The 19935-nt window shown below is 36.3% G+C and overlaps 1 protein-coding gene across 1 annotated transcript in view; it reads left to right on the forward strand.

Annotated features, from left to right (window-relative positions):
• Positions 1 to 19935, forward strand: part of UIMC1 (ubiquitin interaction motif containing 1) — a 130191-nt gene that overhangs the window by 9246 nt on the left and 101010 nt on the right. Inside the window, exon 2 of the mRNA XM_080803896.1 lies at positions 6902 to 7056. Within this exon, the coding sequence (XP_080660022.1) occupies positions 6910 to 7056 (147 nt within the window). The 5' untranslated portion in view covers positions 6902 to 6909. The remainder of the gene's footprint in view (positions 1 to 6901; positions 7057 to 19935) is intronic.

The following is a 19935-nucleotide window of genomic DNA, read 5'->3' on the forward strand; positions in this document are numbered from 1 at the left end:
ACCACTCTACCAGAGTTGCACCTAAGCCTCTTTGTGCCTCTACTTCTTTTTAATTTTGACAGGGACATTTAACTTCTATCTGAATATATTTCAGATTCCTAAATAACAGGCACACTGTATTTGTCTTTTTCCCTTTTTCCCTTTTTCTTCTGTGCCTTTCCAAATCCAGTTTGTTTATTCATATACTCATTTGGTTATTAAAGTATTAAATCACTTACTCAGTAACATTTATTAAAAGCTAAGCTCAGAGCTAAATGCTGGGATTCGGGTATGAATAAGAAACAGTTTCTGTCTCTGTAAGGAAATAAAATTGTAACGATCATAAAAACCCAGTACAGTTCTTCAGCGTCCTGCTCAAAGTTCACCTCCAGCAAGGCCTTTCCCAACTTACCCAACCTAGCTGAGCCAGGCCCCATCTTTTTGTGGACTACTATGGCATATATTGTTTGTGATACATAATTACAGGGATCTTCTTCACAGCAATGGAATTGATTCAACTATCATGAAAATAGTCCTAACATCTTTTTGCCTTCCATTCTTTCTTAGCTGTTTAATGTGTTATTTTATTTAAATAGCCAATTAATTTAGGCAGCCAAAAAATCAGTCTTTTTATTAGATTTCATTTGTATTGCCTTTGTACAACAGTGTCATGTAAAGTTGTAAGGGGTGCCTGGGTTGTTTAGTTGGTTAAGTGTCCGACTCTTGATTTCAGCTCAGGTCATAATTTTGGGCATGTGGGATTGGACCGCAAGTTGGGCTCTGTGCTCAGTCGGGAGTCTGCTTGAGATTCTCTTTCCCTCTGTCCCTCTCCCTGCTTGCACAAGCACAAGGCTTGTGTGCTCTCTCTCTGTGTGTGTGTCTCTTTCTCAAATAAATCAGTTTTTTTTTAAAGATTTTATTTATTAAAAAAAAAACCACCTGTATAGAAATGGAGGAAAAAGACCTTCCTAATGTCCTTTTAAAATCACAAAAAATGTGTATGAATGCCATGAAAATATACATAGTCTGAATAAATATGCACCATAAACTAAAAAAAAAAAAAAAAAAAAAAGATTTTATGTATTTATTTGACAGAGAAAGCGAGAGCACAAGTAGGGGGAGAGGCAGAGGGAGAAGTAGACTCCCTGCTGAGCAGAGTACCAGATGTGGGGCTTGATCCCAGGATCCTGGGTTCATGACCTAAGCTAAAGGCAGACACTTAACTGACTGAGCCACCCAGGTGCCCCACAAGTAAATAAATCTTTAAGAAAAAATAAAGTTGCAGTCTTTGTAAATGATCCTAATTTTCATTTAGGAGGAGAGAAGAAATAAATGGGTAAGTGAAGAACAGAATAACAATTTTGAAATAGAAAAATAAATATCTACTTCTGTGTTAGATGATATTATGATAAACAATGGAGATATAACCACAAAAATAGGCTTTATATGTTTGTAATGAATTGACTTCATATTTTTCTTATTCTAGAGTATTGTAATTTCAGCCAAAAATTTAGGTCTTAATTTTATTAGATTTACTGTGTAAAGCAGGTAAGGACAGCTGGAGAGTGTTAGGTTTGAGGTGTTTGATGTGTTTTTATGTTTTTTAATGCATTCAGCCACTCTTGAATCTTTTAATTAGAGAATTTAGCCTGTTTACATTTAAAGTATTTATTGGTAGCTGTGTACTTACTGCCTTTTGTGTGTGTGTGGCTTTGTGTTAGTTGTTTTCTGGCTGCTTTGTAATTCCTCTGTTCCTTCTTTTCTTACTCTCTTTGTGATTTGATGATTTTCTCTTGTGGTATATTTAGATTCCTTTATCTTTTATGTATCTACTACAGGTTTTTGTTTTGTGATTGTCACGAGGCTGACCTAAAATAACATACAGCAGTCTATTTTAAGTTGCTAGAGAACTTAAGTTTGAACTTATCCTAAAGTTCTACATTTTTACTCTCCCTACATCATTTTTTTAAAAAAATTGTTTATTTAACAGGGGAGGGGTAGAGGCAGAGGTTGAAAGACACTCTCAAACAGACTCTCTGCTGAGCATGGAGCTAGATGCCGGGCTTGTTCCCACTGTCCCGAGATCATGAGCTGAGTTGAACCAAGAGTTGGTTCAACTGACTGAGCCACCGAGGTGCCCCCAACATCTTGTGTGTCCCTTAACTAATTATTATTATAGTCACAGGAACATGTTCATTTTCTTTCCTACTTTTAAGATTTTTTTCCTTGTGTCTTTTGACACCTTAATTATAATGTGTTTTGGTGTGGTTTCCTTTGGGTTTATCTTTTTTAGAACTCTCTGGACTTCCAGGTTAGGGAAGTTTTTACCCATTATTTCTTCAAATAATTTTCTTGCCCCTTTTGTTCCCTCTTTTGGGACCTCTATAATATGAATGTTGGTCTGTTTGATGTCCTATAAGTTCTTTAACATATCCACTCATTTTTAATCTTTTTTCTTTTGCTGCTCTAATTGAGTTCCACTGATCTGTCTTCAAGTGCAGTGATCCTTTCTAATTCATCTGATCTAATGTTGAAGCTTTCTCTTGTATTTTTCAGTTCAGTTATTGTATTCTTCAGTTCAGTTATTGTATTCTTCAGTAATGTGACTTCTATTTGATACTTTTATATTTTTTATTTTTTAATTAAAATTCTTACTTTGTTTATCCATTCTTCTGAACACAGGAAGCAATTTTATGACCATTACTTTATTTTTTTTAGGAGTAAATACCAAATATTTATTTCTTTTGTATGTTTTGTTTAAAGGGTTTTTTAAAAAAGTTAACATATTGTGTATTATTTGTTTCAGGGGTACAGGTCTGTGAATCATCAGTCTTACACAATACACAGTTCTCACCATAGCACATACCCTCCCAAATGTCCATCACCCAGCCCTCCGATTCCCCCACCCCCCTTCCCTCCAGCAACCCTCCAGTTTGTTTCTGAGATTAAGAGTCTCTTATGGTTTGTCTCCCTCTCTGGTTTCATCTTGATTCATTTTTCCCTCCCTTCCCCTATGATCCTCTACCTTGTTTCTCAAATTCCACGTATAAGTGAGATCATAGGATATTTGTCTTTCTGATTGACTTATTTCACTTAGTATAATACTCTCTAGTTCCATCAACGTTATTGCAAATAGCAAGATTTCTTTTTATTTCAATGACTGTGTAATATACCACATACCACTTCTTCTTTATCCATTCATCTGTCGATGGATATCTGGACTCTTTCCATAGTTTGGCTATTTTGGACAGCACTGCTATGAACATTGGCATGCAGGTGCCCTTTCGGATCACTACATTTGTATTTTTGGGGTAAATACCCAGCATTGCAATTGCTGGGTCGTAGTATAGCTCTGTTTTCAGGTTTTTTGAGGAACCTTCATACTGTTTTCCAGAGTGGCCATACCAGCTTGTATTCCAACCAGCAGTGTAGGAGGGTTCCCCTTTCTCCGCAGCCTCACCAACATCTGTCGTTTCCTGACTTGTTTGTTTTAGCCATTCTGACTGGTGTGAGGTGGTATCTCATTGTGGTTTTGATTTGTATTTCCCTGGTGCCAAGTGATGTTGAGCACTTTTTCATGTGTCTGTTGGCCATTTGGATGTATGACCATTATTTTGAACTCCTTTGTTAGGTAAATCACTTACCTCTCTTTTGTTAAGGTGTTTTTCTGAACTTTTATCTAATTCTTTTTATTTGGAACATATTCCTCTTTTTTTCATTTTCTTTACTCTCCATATTGGTTCTGTGCATTAGATAAGACAGCAACTCTTGGAGCCATAAAAAAAAAAAGCAGTCTTGCGATTTGCAATGGTGTGGATGGAACTAGAGGGTATTATGCTAAATGAAATAGGTCAGTCAGATAAAGATAATTATCTTATGATCTCACTGATATGTAGAATTTAAGAAACAAGGCAGAGGATCATAGGGAATGAGAGGAAATAATGAAATAAGATGAAACCAGAGAGGGACACAAACCGTAAGAGACTCTTTTTTTTTTTTTCCCCTTAAAGGTTTTTTATTTATTTGTTTGACAGTGAGAGTGGGAACACAAGCAGGGGGAGTGGGAGAGGGAGAAGCAGTCTTCCCACTGAGCAGGGAGCCCGCTATGTGGGCTCGATACCAGGACCCCGGGATCATGACCTGAGCCAAAGGCAGACGCTCAACGACTGAGCCACCCAGGCGCCCCACCATAAGAGACTCTTAATCTTGGGAAACAAACTGAGGGTTGTTGGAGGGGAGGGGAGTTAGAGGCTGGAGGGCTGGGGGATAGACCTTGGGGAGGGTATGTGTTATAATAAGCACTGGGTATTATATAAGACTGATGAATCACAGACCTATACCCCTGAAACAAATAATAAATTGTTAATTAATTGAGTTTAAATTAAAATAATTGAGAAAAAAACAAATAAACCAACAACTCTCTGACTTTTGAAAGAGTGGTCTTATGTGGGAGATGAACCTAATCTTTTAACCTTGCCTTGGCATTTAGCTGTCTCTCAAACCTTTGAGGTTATCCAAGTAGTCTACTATATTTTTAGTGGCTCCCAGCACTTGAAGGTATGCTGAGAACTGTCAGTGTCCCAAATGGGAGGAACTTAGTTACCACCTAGATTAAGGCTGATTGGAAGCCAGACTCTTAGGCTGTAGCTTTTAAAGTAAACAATTATACAAATTCCTGCAGGACTATCAGTATAAGCCCTGGTGGCCACCAGAAGCAGGTGATCTGGGAGTACGACCTGGGAAGCAGTCACAAGGGTACAAACTCCTTTCTGGGAGATACTGGCGAGCTTGAGTGAGGCAGAGGGAGGTGCAAAGATGGTTCCTGCTGGCCTCTGTCTTTGAAATACTTAAGTAGGCACCTATGTATGTTGAATTAGATGACTGCCTCTCAAGCTGATGCTTTAAGATAAGCAAAGAAGCCTTTTTCACAGAAAGTCTGGGTGCTTTTCACTTGGCTGCCTTTGTGCTGAGTTCTGGGGTGCATGAATTTGCATGTCAGCTTTTTGAGAATTGCTTTTCAATTCCTTTTAGTTTTGGGAGTGTTGTGGATGCAAGCTCTGTTGGCTTTCAAAGCTAGAAGTTTAAGGGGCTTACTTCTCAGGTAAGTCTTAAAAGTTGTGGTGCTGGATATGGGGTTCAAACCTGTCTCTCCTCAGGGATAAGCTCCTGTGTTGAGTTACCTCCCCATTGTAGGTTGTAGTGCTTGGGGTGGGGTTTATGATAGTCTCTTAACCTTACCTACTTTCTTTAATGTGGTTTCCCTCTCGTTTGTGAATGGGTTGCTCTGCCAGGTTTTAGGTTTATTTTAGAGTTGTTGCTTGTTTATTTGTAGATGTGGTGTGTCCATAGGAGGAGGTTAACTCAGAATCTTCCAGTGTCACCTTGAACTGGACTCTTCCTTCAATAATACTTTTACGTCTTGCACTTATTTTGTTAAATTTATTCCTAAGAATTTTATCATTTTTGATGCTATTAGCAATTGAATTTTATTTTTTCTTATTTTTTAAAGATTTTATTTTATTTTATTTTTGAGAGGGGGAGAGTGTGTGTGTGAGTCGGCAGGAGGGCAGGCAGAGAGAGAGGGAGAGAGAGAATCTTTATCAGGTTTCACACTCCGCGTGGAGCCTGAAATGGGGCTTGATCTCATGACCCTGAGATCATGACCTAAGCCAAAATCAAGTGTCAGATGGTTAACTGACTGAGCCACCCAGGTGCCCTTAAAGAAAGAGCACCAGCAGGGGGAGGAGGAGGGACAGAAGGAGAGAGAGAGAATCCCTAAGCTAACTCCCTGTTGAGTGTGGAGACCAGTGCAGGGCTTGATTCCAGGACCCTGAGACGATGACCCCAGCTGAAATCAAGCTGAAATCAAGAGTTGGACGCTTAACTGATTGAGCCACCCAGGCTCCCATTTTTAGTATTATTTATTTATTTATTTTACTTCATTTCATTTATTTATTTATTATTTATTTTTTAAAAGATTCTATTTGTTTATTTGACAGAGAGAGACATCTAGAGAGGAAACACAAGCATGGGGAGTGGGAGAGGGAGAAGCAGGCACGGAACCTGATGTGGGGCTCGATCCCAGGGCCCTGGGATCATGACCTGAGCCAAAGGCAGGCACCCAATGACTGAGCCACCCAGGTGCCCCACAATTTTTAGTGTTTTTTAAACACAAGATCATGTCATATGCAAATGATGATAGTTTACTTCTTCCTTCCCAATTTGGATGTCTTTTCTTTTTGCATAATTGACCTGCCTAGAACCTCCAAGATAATGTTCATCCTGTCTTGTTCCTGTCTTAAGGAGAAAGCATTCGGTCTTTTACCTTTAAGTATGATATTAACTGTGTTTTATTTTTATTTTTAGATGTTCTTTATCAAGTTGAGGCATTGTTGTTGGAAAAAATTCTTTTATATGTAAATTATAATACGTAATCAAGAGAGCCAGTTATCTGGGGCTCCTGGGTGGCTCCATCAGTTGAGTGTCTGGCTCTTGGTTTCAGCTCAGGTTATGCTCTGATGGGTCATGAGATGGAGCCATGCTGGGCTCTGTGCTCAGTGGGGAGTCCACTTGAAGATTCTCTCCATTTGCTCCTTCCCCCACTTGCATGTACAATTGCATGTGTGTGCTCTCTGTCTCAAATAAATAAATAAATTTTTAAAAAGACAACCAGTTATCTAAGTTAATGTTCAAGGAACTAGGATAAATTGTTGTATTATTTCTATTGAAATGTCCCTACAGAGATGACATATTTCCAGATATGGTTTCTTAAATAGAAAAATTATAATTTTAATGAGTAGTGGAAATGTTCGGAAGTCATTTTACTTCTTTTAGATGGAAACCTTTTTTTGTTAAATGACTAAGTTACAGATAGCATCTGGAAAACTTAGGCTCTGAGTAAATTACTTACCTTGTGTTTCAGACAAAAGAATGCCACGGAGAAAGAAAAAAGTTAAAGAAGCCTCTGAAGCTCAGAACCTGGAGAAGAAAGATGCAGAAACTGCCAGTTCTGTCAGTCTGAAGAGGAAACGGAGACTTGAAGATGCATTCATTGTGATATCGGATAGTGATGGAGAGGTCAGTATTCTGAAGAGTAGAGCTCTAGGTTTCAAACTATGCCTTCTCCATGACTGGTTTGTTTTGGAGCTATACCTTAATACTAGCTTGCCAGAGCATGCGGTTGTTTGTTTGTTTTAAATATTTATTTATTTGTTTGTTTGAGAGACAGAGAGTGAGAGAGAGCATGAACAGGGTGAGAGGCAGAGGGAGAAACAGACTCCCCGCTGAGCAGGGAGCCTGGTGTGGGGCTCAGTCCTGGGACTCTGGGATCACAACCTGAGCTGAAGGCAGACGCTTAACTGATTGAGCTTCCTAGGTGCCCCAGAGCATGCAGTTTTTTACTCAGCTTCATTTTGATTTGTAAATGGAATTAAGAATTACTCAAAGTAATCAGCTGAGGATGAATCATAGCTCCTCAGTTTTGTAATATTTTAACCCAAGGTGGTATTTTTAAACTATCAGAGTAATGTAAGTCAAATGTAAATGTTAATTTTTATGTGTCTAGAAAGTGAGAGAAAGAGAATGTAAATGTTATTATGTGTCTAGATATACTCTGTTCGGTGTGGTAGCAGTGAGCCACCTGTAGCTATTTAAATTTGAATTAAAATTAAATAAATCTGTTCCTCTGTTGGACTGTCACATTTCAAGTGGTCAAAGCCATGTGAGTCTGGTGTTTGTTGTATTAGACGGCACAGCAATAGAACATTTCCCTCATTATGGAAAGCTTTATTGGACGGTGCTGCTTTAACTCTTAACATCTGTCCTTTATTCCCTTTTTCCATTTCTTTATTAGAGATTTCCCCTTGTCTGTAGGTCACATTCAGGAAAGCAGTGAACTAAGTCATTGTTTTTTCTTCCAAGTTCACTTATTTTTTTACTTTATCTTATAATGCATTTGATGGTAAAACTACTCATTGTCTTGTTATAAAGCTCAGAATTATCTTTAATTCATTCCTTTTTCTTTTTTTTGTCTTAAGATTTTGTTTGTTTATTAGAGAGAAAGATTGTGTGAATATGTGGGGGTGGGGGTGCAGAGTGAGAGGGGGAAGCAGACTCCCTGCTGAGCAGGAGGGAGTGCAATGTGGTGCTTGATCCCTGGACTCTGAGATCATGACCTGAGCTGAAGACAGACACTTAACTGACTGAGCCACCCAGGTGCCGCACTTTTTGTTTAAGTCCCCATCATCGATTTCACCCAAATCCACGCTCCCCCTCCCAGCCTTCCCTCTGGTAACTATCAGTTTGTTCTCTATAATTGAGAGTCTGTTTCTTGGTTTCTCTCTCTCTCTCTTCTTTGCTCATTTGTTTTATTTGTTAAATTCCACATATGAGTGAAATCATATGGTATTTGTCTTTGTGTGACTGACCTATTTCACTTAGCATTATACTCTTTAGCTTTATGTCATTGCAAATAGCAAGATTTTGTTCTTTTCTATGGCTGAATAATATTCCATTGTGTGTATATGTGTGTGTATGTATCATATGTTCTTTATTTATCTGTTGATGGACACTTGAGCTGCTTCCATCATTTGGCTCTTGTTAATAGTGCTGCTGTGAACACAGGGGTGCATATATCCCTTTGAATTAGTGTTTTTGTATGTTTCAGATAAATACCCAGTAGTGTATGATTACTGGATTGAAGGGCAGTTCTATTTTTTTTTTTTAAAGATTTTATTTATTTATTTATTTGACAGGGAGAAACACAGCAAGAGAGGGAACACAAGCAGGGGGAGTGGGAGAGGGAGAAGCAGGCTTTCCCATAGAGCAGGGAGCCAGACGTGGGGCTCGATCCCAGGACCCTGGGATCATGACCTGAGCCAAAGGCAGACGCTTAACAACTGAGCCACACAGGCACCCCAAGGGTAGTTCTCTTTTTAACTTCTTGAGGAACCTGCATACTGTTTTCCACAGCATCTGCACCAGTTTGTATTCCTACCAACAATACAAGAGGGTTGCTTTCTTTCCACATCCTTGCCAGCACTTGTTTCTTGTGCTTTGGATTTTAGCCATTTTGACAGGTGTGAAGTGATAATATATCATTATAGTTTTTGTTCTGTATTTCCCTGATAACAAGTGATATTGAGCATCTTGTCATTTGTTTGTTGGCCCTCTGGATGTCGTCTTGGAGAAATGTCTGTTCATGTCATCTGCACATTTTTTAATTGGATGATTTGGTGTTTGGGTATTGAGCTGTATCAGCTTTATATATTTTGGATACCTAACCCTTTATCAGATACATCATTTGCAAATACCTTCTCCCATTCAGTAGGTTGCTTTTTAGTTTTATTGGTTTTTTCCCTTACTGTGCAGAAACCTTTTTTTATTTTAAGATTTATTGATCTATTGAGAGAGAGAGAGAGTGAGCTCATGAATGGGAGAAGGGACAGAGGGAGATAATATCCAAGTAGACTCCTGCTGAGTGTGGGGCCTATCCTGGGGCTCGATGCCATGAGATGAGGACCTGAGCTGAAACGAAGAGTTAGATGCCTAACTGAGCCACCCAGGCACTTCTGTGCAGAAGCTTTTTATTTTGAGTAGTCCCAGTAGTTTATTTTTCTTGCCTCAGAAGACATATCTAGAAAATTTTTGCCATAGTCTAGATAGATATAATGTTAGAGAATTAGTGCCTGTGCTCTCTGCTAGGATTTTTATGGTTTCAGGTCTCGTAGTTTAAGTCTTTAATCTTTTTTAAGTTTATTTTTGTCTGTGGTGTAAGAAAGTGGTCCAGTTTCATTCTTTTGCATGTAGCTGACCAGTTTTCACAGTACCATTTGTTGAAGAGACTTTTTCCCACTGTATAGTCTTCCCTTTTTTGTTGAAGATTAATTGATCATGTATTTGTGGATTTGTTTCTGGATTTTCTGTTTTGTTCCATTGATCTATGTGTCTGTTTTAATGCTAGGGGCCTACTGTTTTGATCACTACAGCTATGTAGTATAACTTGAAGTCTGGAATTGTGATACCTCCAGTTTTGTTTCTCTTTTTCGATATTGCTTTGGCTATTCATATACAAATTTTAGGATTGTTTTAGTTCTGTGAAAAATGCTGTTGGTATTTTGATGGGGATTGCATTAAATGTGTAGATTGCTTTGGGCAGTGTAGACATTTTAACAATGTTTATTTTTCCAATCTATGAGATGGAATGTCTTTCCATTTCTTTGTGTCCTAGTTAATTTCTTTCATCAGTGTTTTATAGTTTTCAGAGTACAGGTCTTTCACTCTGTGGCTAAAATATTTTATTGTTTTTGGTGCAATTGTGAATGGGACCGTTTTCTTAATTTCATTTTCTGCTGCTTTGTTTTAGTATATTTATTAGTATATAATATATATTAGTATATAAAGGTAACTAGTATGTAGTAATGCAACAGATTTCTGTACATTAATTTTGTATCCTGTGATTTTACTGGATTCATTTATTAGTCCTAGTAGTTTTTTGGTGGAGTCTTTAGGATTTTCTATATATAGTATAATGTCATCTGTAAATAGTGAACGTTTTACTTCTTCCTTACTGATTTGGATGCCTTTTATTTCTTGATGTCTGATTGCTGTGGCTAGGACTTTCAGTACTGTGTTGAATAAAAGTGGTAAGAGTGGATATCCTTGTTTTGTTTCTGACAAAGAGGAAGAGGGGAAGCTGAGAGGGGAAGCTCTCAGTGTTTCCCCATTGAGTATGATGTTAGCTCTGGGTTTTTCATATAAGGCCTTTATTATGTTGAGATATGTTCCCTCTAGACCTACTTTTTTGAGGGTTTTTATCATGAATGGATGTTGTACTTTGTGAAATGCTTTTTCTACATATCGAAATAATCATGTGGTTTTTACATTTACATAAAATGTAAATCATAGTTTTAAAAATTAAATTAAATTAAATTTTAAAAATTTTACTTATTTATTTGACAGAGAGTGATAGCAAGAGAGGGAACATAAGTAGGGCGAGTGGAAGAGGGAGAAGCAGGCTTCCTGCCGAGCAGGAAGCCCAATGCAGGGCCCGATCCCAGGACTCTGGGATCATGACCTGAGCTGAAGGTAGACACTTAAGGTCTGAGCCACCCAAGCACCTGGTGAATCATAGTTTTAAAAAATAATCTGAACACCTGTATTTACGGTCTTAGAAGTCCTCTTGACTTAGTATGACCCCTCACCTGTTGTATCCCTTTCCACCCACCTAGAGGTAACCACTGTATTTGTTTTAGTTTTCCATGCTTTTCTTATAGTTTTACTACATTTATGTGTACACGTAGGGGCGTCTGCTTGGCTCAGTCTGTTAAACATTTGCCTTTGGCTCAGGTCATGATCTCGGGGTCCTGGGATCGAGCCCTGTGTGGGGCTTCTGGCTCATCAGGGAGTCTGCTTTTTCCTCTCCCTCTGCCCCTCCCCACTGCTCGTGCATTCTTTTACTCTCTCTCTCAAATAAATAAAATATTAAAAAAAACATTTATATTAAAAAACAGTCTCAGTGGTTATATGCTTTTACCAATATTTTTCAATAATCATTTCTCTGAAGACTTGAAGTTTTATCTTTATTGTAACTAAAATCTTTTCTATAAATGGGTGTGTTTTTGGATTTTCTGTTTTGTTCCATTGATCCATTAAAGATTTTTGAAATAGTAGTTCTATTGATTATCTTGGGTTTTTTAGGTAGGCACTTACACCTGCTAATAATAATTATTTTCTCCTTTCCTTTCTAATATTTATACCTTGTTTTTATTTCATTGCATTGACTATAGCTTCCAGAATAATGTTGATTGATTTCGGTGATTGAATACCTCTTTCTTTTGACTTGAAATTAATTGTAAACTATTCAGATACTTTGCTCTTTGTTTCATATTTCTATTCTTTATTATGTTTCAGAAATATTCTTTAATTACTTATATAATATTAGTATTTTTAAGAATGGGTATTTAATCAGATGCCTTTTCATTATCTAACAAGATGATGTTATATTTTTCTCCTTTAACCAGTTAATATGTATTAAATTAATATATTTTCTAATTTTGGCACATCTTTGCAATCTGGAGTAAATCTTACTTGGTCATGATGTATTACATTAAATAATATTACATTTGTTTTCTCAATATATTGTTTAGGAGTTTTGTATCTGTATTCCTAGTGACATTGGTTTTGTATAATTTTTTGTACTGTCTTCATTAGATTTATATCAGGTTTAAGCTGTCAAATAGGAAATTTATTCACATTTCATTGTCCTACCACAGTCCATACAGTAAAGGAATTGTCTTTAAAATTCTTTAAGAATCTTAAACTTAAATCTTTTTTTTTTTTTTTAAAGATTTATTTTATTTATTTGACAGAGAGAGATCACAAGTAAGCAGAGAGGCAGGCAAAGAGAGAGAGGGAGGGAAGCAGGCTTCCTGCTGAGCAGAGAGCCCGATATGGGACTCGATCCCAGGACCCTGAGATCATGACCCGAGCCGAAGGCAGCGGCTTAACCCACTGAGCCACCCAGGCGCCCCTTAAACTTAAATCTTAAACTAGAACTTGCTCATAAGACTGGGCTACAAATTAGTTTTTAATAAATGCTTTAAGTTCAGTGTGTTGGTATTTTTTAGAATACATGCTAAAACAAAAAGTCTTTAAAAATGCACAAAAATACAGAGTTGGAGGTCTTAAACTATTAATTCAATTTCTTTATTGGATATAGGGACAATTCAGGTCATCTGTTTTTTTCTTGAGTAAACTTTGGTAGTTTGTCTTTTAAGAATTTTTCTGTTTCTCAGCTGTTGAATTTATGTGCATGGAGTTTTTGTAATATTCCTGTATTATCCTTTTCATGTTTTAGTGTCTGAAATGGTTACCCTCCTTCATTTCACTGTTTTTCTTTTTCTCTGTCAGTTTGGTTAGAAGTTTATTTTCTTTATTGATTTTAAAAAGAACCATGAAGAACTTCCTTTAATATTTCTTTTAGAGCAAGTCTGTTGATGACAAATTGTTTTAGCTTCCTATAGCTGAGAATGTCTTTATTTTTTTATTTTTATTTTAAAAAATATTTTATTTATTTATTTGACAGAGACAGCAGGAGAGGGAACACAGCAGGGGGAGTGGGAGAGGGAGAAGCAGGCTTCCTGCTGAGCGGGGAGCCCAGTGTGGGGCTCGATCCCAGGACCCTGGGATCATGACCTGAGCTGAAGGCGGATGCTTAACAACTGAGCCACCCAGGTGCCCTGAGAATGTCTTTATTTCACCATTATTCCTGAGGGATGTTTTTGTTGGAAATAGAATTCTCAGTTGACAGTTCTTTTCATTTTTCACTTTTAAGAATGTTGTTCTACTACTTTCTGGCTTCCATAGTTTCTGATAAGAAATTCCAAGTCCCTTGATTATTCTTCTTTATGTAGTATGCTGTTTTACTCTCATTGCTTTTAAGACTTTTTTCATCACCTTTGATTTTCAGCACTTTGATTATGGTGTGTCTGGATGTGGATTTCTTTGAATTTATTTCTTTTTGCTAGATTTAGCCATTATTTCTTCAAGTATGTTTTCTATTCCATATCCTTTCTCCTTTTATTTAGGGGCTCAGATGACACAAATTTTATAGTTTCTGACATTGTCCCATGGGTTCCTGAGACTCTTTATTATTATTATTACTTGTTAAAAAAAAGATTTTATTTATTTACTTGAGAGAGGGGGCACACAAGTTGGGAAAGGGGCAGAGGGAGAAGCACACTCCCTTCTGTGCTGAGCAAGGAGCCTGATGTGGGGCTCCATCCCAGAACCTGGGGATCATGACCTGAGCCAAAGGCAGACACTTAACTGACAGAGGCACCCAGGCATTGCTCTGTTTATTATTTTGTAGTGCTTTTTTTTTTTTTTTTTCCTCTCTGTTGTTTAGATTGCATGATTTGTAGCTTCAGGTTCTAGGATTCTTTGGTCTGTCATCTCCATTTCTCTCTCTCTTTTTTTTTAAAGATTTTATTTTTAAGTAATCTCTACCACTAACATGGGGCTTGAACTCAACGACCTTGAGATCAGGAGTTGCATGCTCCTCTGACTGAGCCAGCCAGGCACCCCTCCATTTAGCTCTTGGGCCCATTCAATGAATGTTTTATTTTGCTTATTGTATTATAACATTTCCATTTATAGCTTTCTTTTTTATAGCTTCTTTTTATCTGTTGAGACTTCTAGTCTTTCCATTTGTTTCAAGAGTGTTTGCGCTAACACAGGCAAACATTTTTGTTTGCACATGTTTTCATGTGCTTATTTGCCATGAATTTTTGTGAAGTATTCAGATCTTTTATGTTTTTGAATGGGTTGGTTGTTTTCTTATTGTTGAATTTTGAGACTTCTTTATATATTCTAGCTGCAAGCCCTTTATTAGATATATGCTTTTCAGAAATTTTCTCCAAGTTCATGGCTTGTCTTCTCATTCTCTTAATATTCTGGATACAGATGTTATTAATTAAAATGATGTCTATCAATTTGTTCTTGTAGGATTATGTTTTTGGTGGTGTATGTTAGGAACTGCTTAACTCAAGTTCACAAAGATTGTCTCTTATGATTTATTTTAGAAACTTTATCATATTAGGTGTTACATTTCGATCTATAATCTATTTTGAGTAAATTTTTATATATGATGTAGTATAACTCCGTGTTCATTTTTTTCCACATCATTTTCAATTTTTTGAGCACCATAGATGGGAAAGGCTATTCTTTCTTCACTTTACCATCATACCTGTGTTAAAAATCAGTCATGTTTGTATATGTGAATTTACTTCTAGACTTTATTCCACTAATCTTTTAAGTCAGTCTGTCATGCTGCTTTGATTACTTTAACTTTTTGAAACCAAGTAGTGTCAGTCCTTTTTGATCTTTGTTAGAGTTTTTTAGCTATTCTAGTTACTTTGCGTTTCTTTTCTTTTCTGTTTTTAAAGATTATTTATTTATTTATTTGACATAAATAAATGCCAAATTATTTTGAAAGAGAAAGAGCACAAACAGAAGGAGAGGGAGGGAGCCCAACACGGGGCTCAATCCCAGGACCCCTGGATCATGACCTGAGCTGAAGGTGGATGCTTAACCAATTGAGCCACCCAGGCGCCCCAGTTCCTTTGCATTTCTGTATGTATTTTGAAATCAGTTTGGCAGTTCTATCAAAATTTTGTTAGTAATTTGATTGGAATGGTGTTGAATTTATAGATCAATTTGAGGGAGAATTGATATCTTATATGGAGACTTCTGGCCAGTGAATAAGTTATATGTTTCCATTTCTTTAGGATTCTCTCTAATTTCTCTTAGTAATATTTTGTAGTTCTCAGTGTACAGATCTTTCACATCTTCTGTCAGATTTAATCCTACATATTTGATGGTTTTTGATGTTTTGTATATAGAATTCTTTCAAAATTTTAGGTTTTTTTGTGCTAGAATATACGCATAGAATTGATTTTTTTTAAAGATTTTTTTTTTATTCATTTGAGAGAGAGCATGAGCACAAGTAGGGGCTAGGGCCGGGATGGGCAGAGGGAAATGGAGAAACAGACTCCCCACTGAGCAAGGAGCCTGATGTGGGGCTTGATTGCAGGACTCTGATATCAAGACCTGAGCTGAAGGCAGATGCTTAACTGACTGAGCCACCCTGGTTGCCCCTGCATGGAATTGATTTTTGGTGGTTTTGTTTTTTTTTTTTTGTATTCTTCAACCTTGATAAACTTACTCTGTCTTTTTTTTTTTTTTTTTTTTTTTTTTGTAGATTCCATCAAATTTTGTACACAGATGGTCATGTTGTTTATTAATAGAAACTGTTTTGCTTTTTCCTTTACAATCTGGGTTCCTTATATTTCTTTTTCTTGTTGAATTTCCCTGACTGGAACCTCCAATATAAAGTTGAATAGAAATGGCAAGAGTAGACATTTCTGTCTTGTTCTTGATCTTAGGAAGAAAGCATATAGTCTCTCTTTATTATGATGTTAATTGTAATTTTTCCATAGACGCCTTTTATCAGGTTAAAGAAGTTCTCTCTTTTTTTTAGAATTTATTTATTATTTTATTTTATTTTAGTACTCTCTACACCACCCAGTGGGGGCTCAGACTCAAAACCCTGAGATCCAGAGTCAGATGCTCTTCCAGCTGAGACAGCCAGGTGCCCTAAAGAAGTTTTTTGTTTCTAGTTTGTTGAGAGGTTTTCCCCCCAAAATTTTTATTTAAATTCTAGTTAGTGAACATATGGTGTAATATTGTTTTTATGAGTAGAATTTAGTGATTCATCACTTACATATAACACCCAGTGCTCATTTTAACAAGTACTTTCCTTAATAACCAATCACCTGTTATCCCATCCCTTATATACCTCTCTCCATCAACCCTTAATTTGTTCTTTATCGTTAAGTCTCTTATGGTTTGCTTCCCTCTCTCTCTTTTTTTTTTTTTAGCTCTTTCCATATGTTCATTTGTTTTGTTTTCTTAATTCTACATATGAGTGAAATCGTATGGTATTTATCTTTGTGTGACTGCTTATTTTGCTTAGCATAATACACCCTAGTTCCATCCACACCATTGCATTGGCAAGATTTTATTCTTTCTGATGGCAGTAATATTCCATTATATATATACACATACCACATCTTCTTTATCTATTTATTAGTTAATGCACACTTGGGTGGCTTCCATAATTTGGCTATTGTTGATAATGCTGCTATGAAAGTTGGCGTGCATGGACCTCTTTGAATCTTTGTTTTTGTTTCCTTTGAGTAAATGCCTAGTAGTGCAATTGCTGGGTTGTGGGGTAGTTCTGTTTTTAACATTTTGAGGAACTGTTTTCCCGAGTGGCTGTACCAGTTTGCATTCCCACCAACAGCATAAAAAGATTCCTCTTTCTGAGAGTTTTGATCAGGAATGAATATTGAATTTTGTCAAATGCATTTTTGTGTTTAGTTGAACTTACAGTTTTCCTTTTTCAATTCTTAATATTGTCAATTACATTGACTGTTGAATGTTAAAGTAGTTAAGCATTCTTGGGACAAACTCCACTTGCTCAGGATGTATTATCCTTTCATAATGTTACTGTGTTTGATTTGGTAAAATTTTACTTAGGATTTCTGCACCTAGTTTATGAGAGTTAATGGTTTGTAGTTTTCTCATAATATTTTGGTTTTGATATGAGGTTGATTTTGGCTTTACAGTGCTCGCTTCGGCAACACATATACTAAGGTTTTGGCTTTACCAAATGAGTTGAGATATAGATCATCTTCAGTTTTTTGGAAGAGTTTCAGTAGATTAGTATTACATCTAACTTAAATGTTTGATAGAATTTACCAGTAGAGACCTCTGGGCTTGAAGTTTTGTTTTTGGGAAGGATTTTAACTACAATTTCAATTTCTTTATTGCATACAAGGCTATTCAAGTTAACTCTTTCTTGAGTGAGCTTTGATTGTGTCTCTCAGGGAATTTGTCCAATTCAACTACGTTGCTAATATTAAGTTGTTTCTTTTTTTTTTTTTATTAAGTTGTTTCTAATATTAGTGTTACCATTTAAAAAATCTGTAGAATGTATAGTGATAATACCTCTCTCATTTCTGATGTAATTCTTTCTTTTATTTCATCCTCATCAGTCTGGTTTTATTGCTTTTCCCATCTCTTTGATTTTCTGTGTTGTTTTTCTGTTTTCTTTTTCATTTATTTCTGCTTTGGTCTTTATTATTTCCTTTCTTCTGCTTATTTTAATTTCTTCTGATTTTCTTTTTCTTTTTTTAAAGATTTTTATTAATTTGAGAGAGAGAGGGAGAGAGACAGAGATAGCAACAAAAGAACACAAGTGGGCAGGAGAGGGAGAGAAGCAGGCTCCCCACTGAGCAGGGACCCAATGCAGGACTCAGTCCCAGGATCTTGGGCCATGCAAGTGCCCCCTGATTTTATTTTTTTAATGTGGAAGCTAACTGAGGTCATCGATTGGAGACATTATTCTCTTTTAATATAGGTGTTTAATGCTATAATTTCCCATTAAGAACTAAAGCATACTACAAATTCTTAACATGCTGTGTTTTCATCTTCATTCAATTCAGAATACTAATTTCCCTTTTTTTGAAAATCTGTGGGTTATTTAAAAGTGTGTTATTTAGTTCCCAGATACTTGGTACTCTTTCTACAGATTTTTTGTTACTGATTTCTAATTTAATCATTTGGGGATGTATACTTTGTATGATTTGATTCTTTTAAAAAATTGATTGAAATTTGTTTTGTGTCCCGGAATATCATTTATCTTGGTAAAATATTCCATGTGAACTTGAGAAGAATGTGTATTTTGGTTGGTTTCTTTCTATAAATGTCAATCTAATCAAGTTGGTTGATAGTGTTGTCAAATCTACTAAATCCATATTGATTTTATGCAAATATTACAACTATTTTGACAGAGATACTAAATAAAGGCTTTGCCTATAATTGTGATTTTGTCTTTCTCAGTACTGTCAGTTTTTGTTTCGTGTTTTTGAGTTTTTTTTAATTAGGTGGGTGCACATTTAAGAATTTAATCTTTTCTTGATAATTGACCCCTTTATCATTATGAAATATTTTTTTAATCACTGTAATAATCTTTGCTCTGACATGCACTTATTAGGACATTTATATAGGTATTCCAGTTTTCTTCTCTTTTTTTATTCATATGAAAATTCTTTAATCAAAACAAGCTTATATGTTAATACTTATGGCTTAACTAGAATAAGTCTAACCAGATTAAAATTGTATTAAGGACCAAATATAGAATGACTGGTTTGTATATGTGCTGCCGAAGCGAGCACTGGAATGACTGGTTTGTATAATGAAATAGAATTCTTTCAAAATAATGGGTTCTAGTTCCATTTTAAGACCTATGAAAAGCAAAATGTCTAAATATTAAGATAATTCAAATTTTCATCTACAGATGAAGATGGTTAACCAAGGAGTTAAAACATAATACATGTCACATGCAAATACTTTTTTATGAAACTCACAAATCACAGGCCTAAAATTTTAACTATCTTGTATTAAGCCATCCTGCCCTCACCCCCCCCAACTTACTTACTTTCAAAACATGAGAAGTAGGGGCACCTGGGTGGCTCAGTGGGTTAAGCCTCTGCCTTCGGCTCAGGTCATGGTCCCAGGGTCCTAGGATTGAGCCCCGCATCAGGCTCTCTGTTCAGCGGGGAGCCTGCTTCTCCCTCACTCTCTGCCTGCCTCTCTGCCTACTTGTGATCTCTCTCTCTGTCACATAAATAAATAAAAATCTTTAAAAAAAAAAAGAAGAATATTAAAAAAAAAAAACCAAAACAAAACCATGAGAAGTATCTTTTAGCTAGTGAAACTTACCAAGTGAGGGATGCTTGGATGGCTCAGTTGGTTACGCATCTGCCTTTGGCTCAGGTCCTCATCCCAGGATCCTTGGATCGAGTCACACAGCAGGCCCCTTGCTCAGCAGGGAGCCTGTTTCTCCCTCTGCTGGCTGTTTCCCCGGCTTGTGTGCTTGCCCTCTCTTCTCTCTCTCATTCTCTCCGATAAATAAAGTCTTAAAAGAAAATTACCAAGTGAAATCACTGAATTCTACTCCTGAAACCAATATTGCACTGTATATTAACTAAAATTAAAAATAAAAAAGCTCAGAAAAAAAATTACCAAATGAACTGATATTTGAAATAATATTTTAAAAATGCTGTCCTTTATTCCCATAAATGTTGTTAACATTGGTTCATCCTGATTTAGTTCATATTTGTTAATATACATACCATCAAAGTGCTAGCACTTACTTTTTCTGCTGTCTTGAAGAAATGAATGTGTACATTCTTATTCTCTTTTGCCAGTCATTTGACTATTTTTATTATCATTTTTTTAATTAACGTATAATGTATTTTTTTCAGGGGTACAGTTCTGTGATTCATCAGTCTTACACAAATGTGTACATTCTTTGAAGTCCTGTTACAT

Source organism: Martes martes, assembly GCF_963455335.1.
Source record: "Martes martes genome assembly, chromosome: 5".
NCBI lineage: Eukaryota > Metazoa > Chordata > Mammalia > Carnivora > Mustelidae > Martes > Martes martes.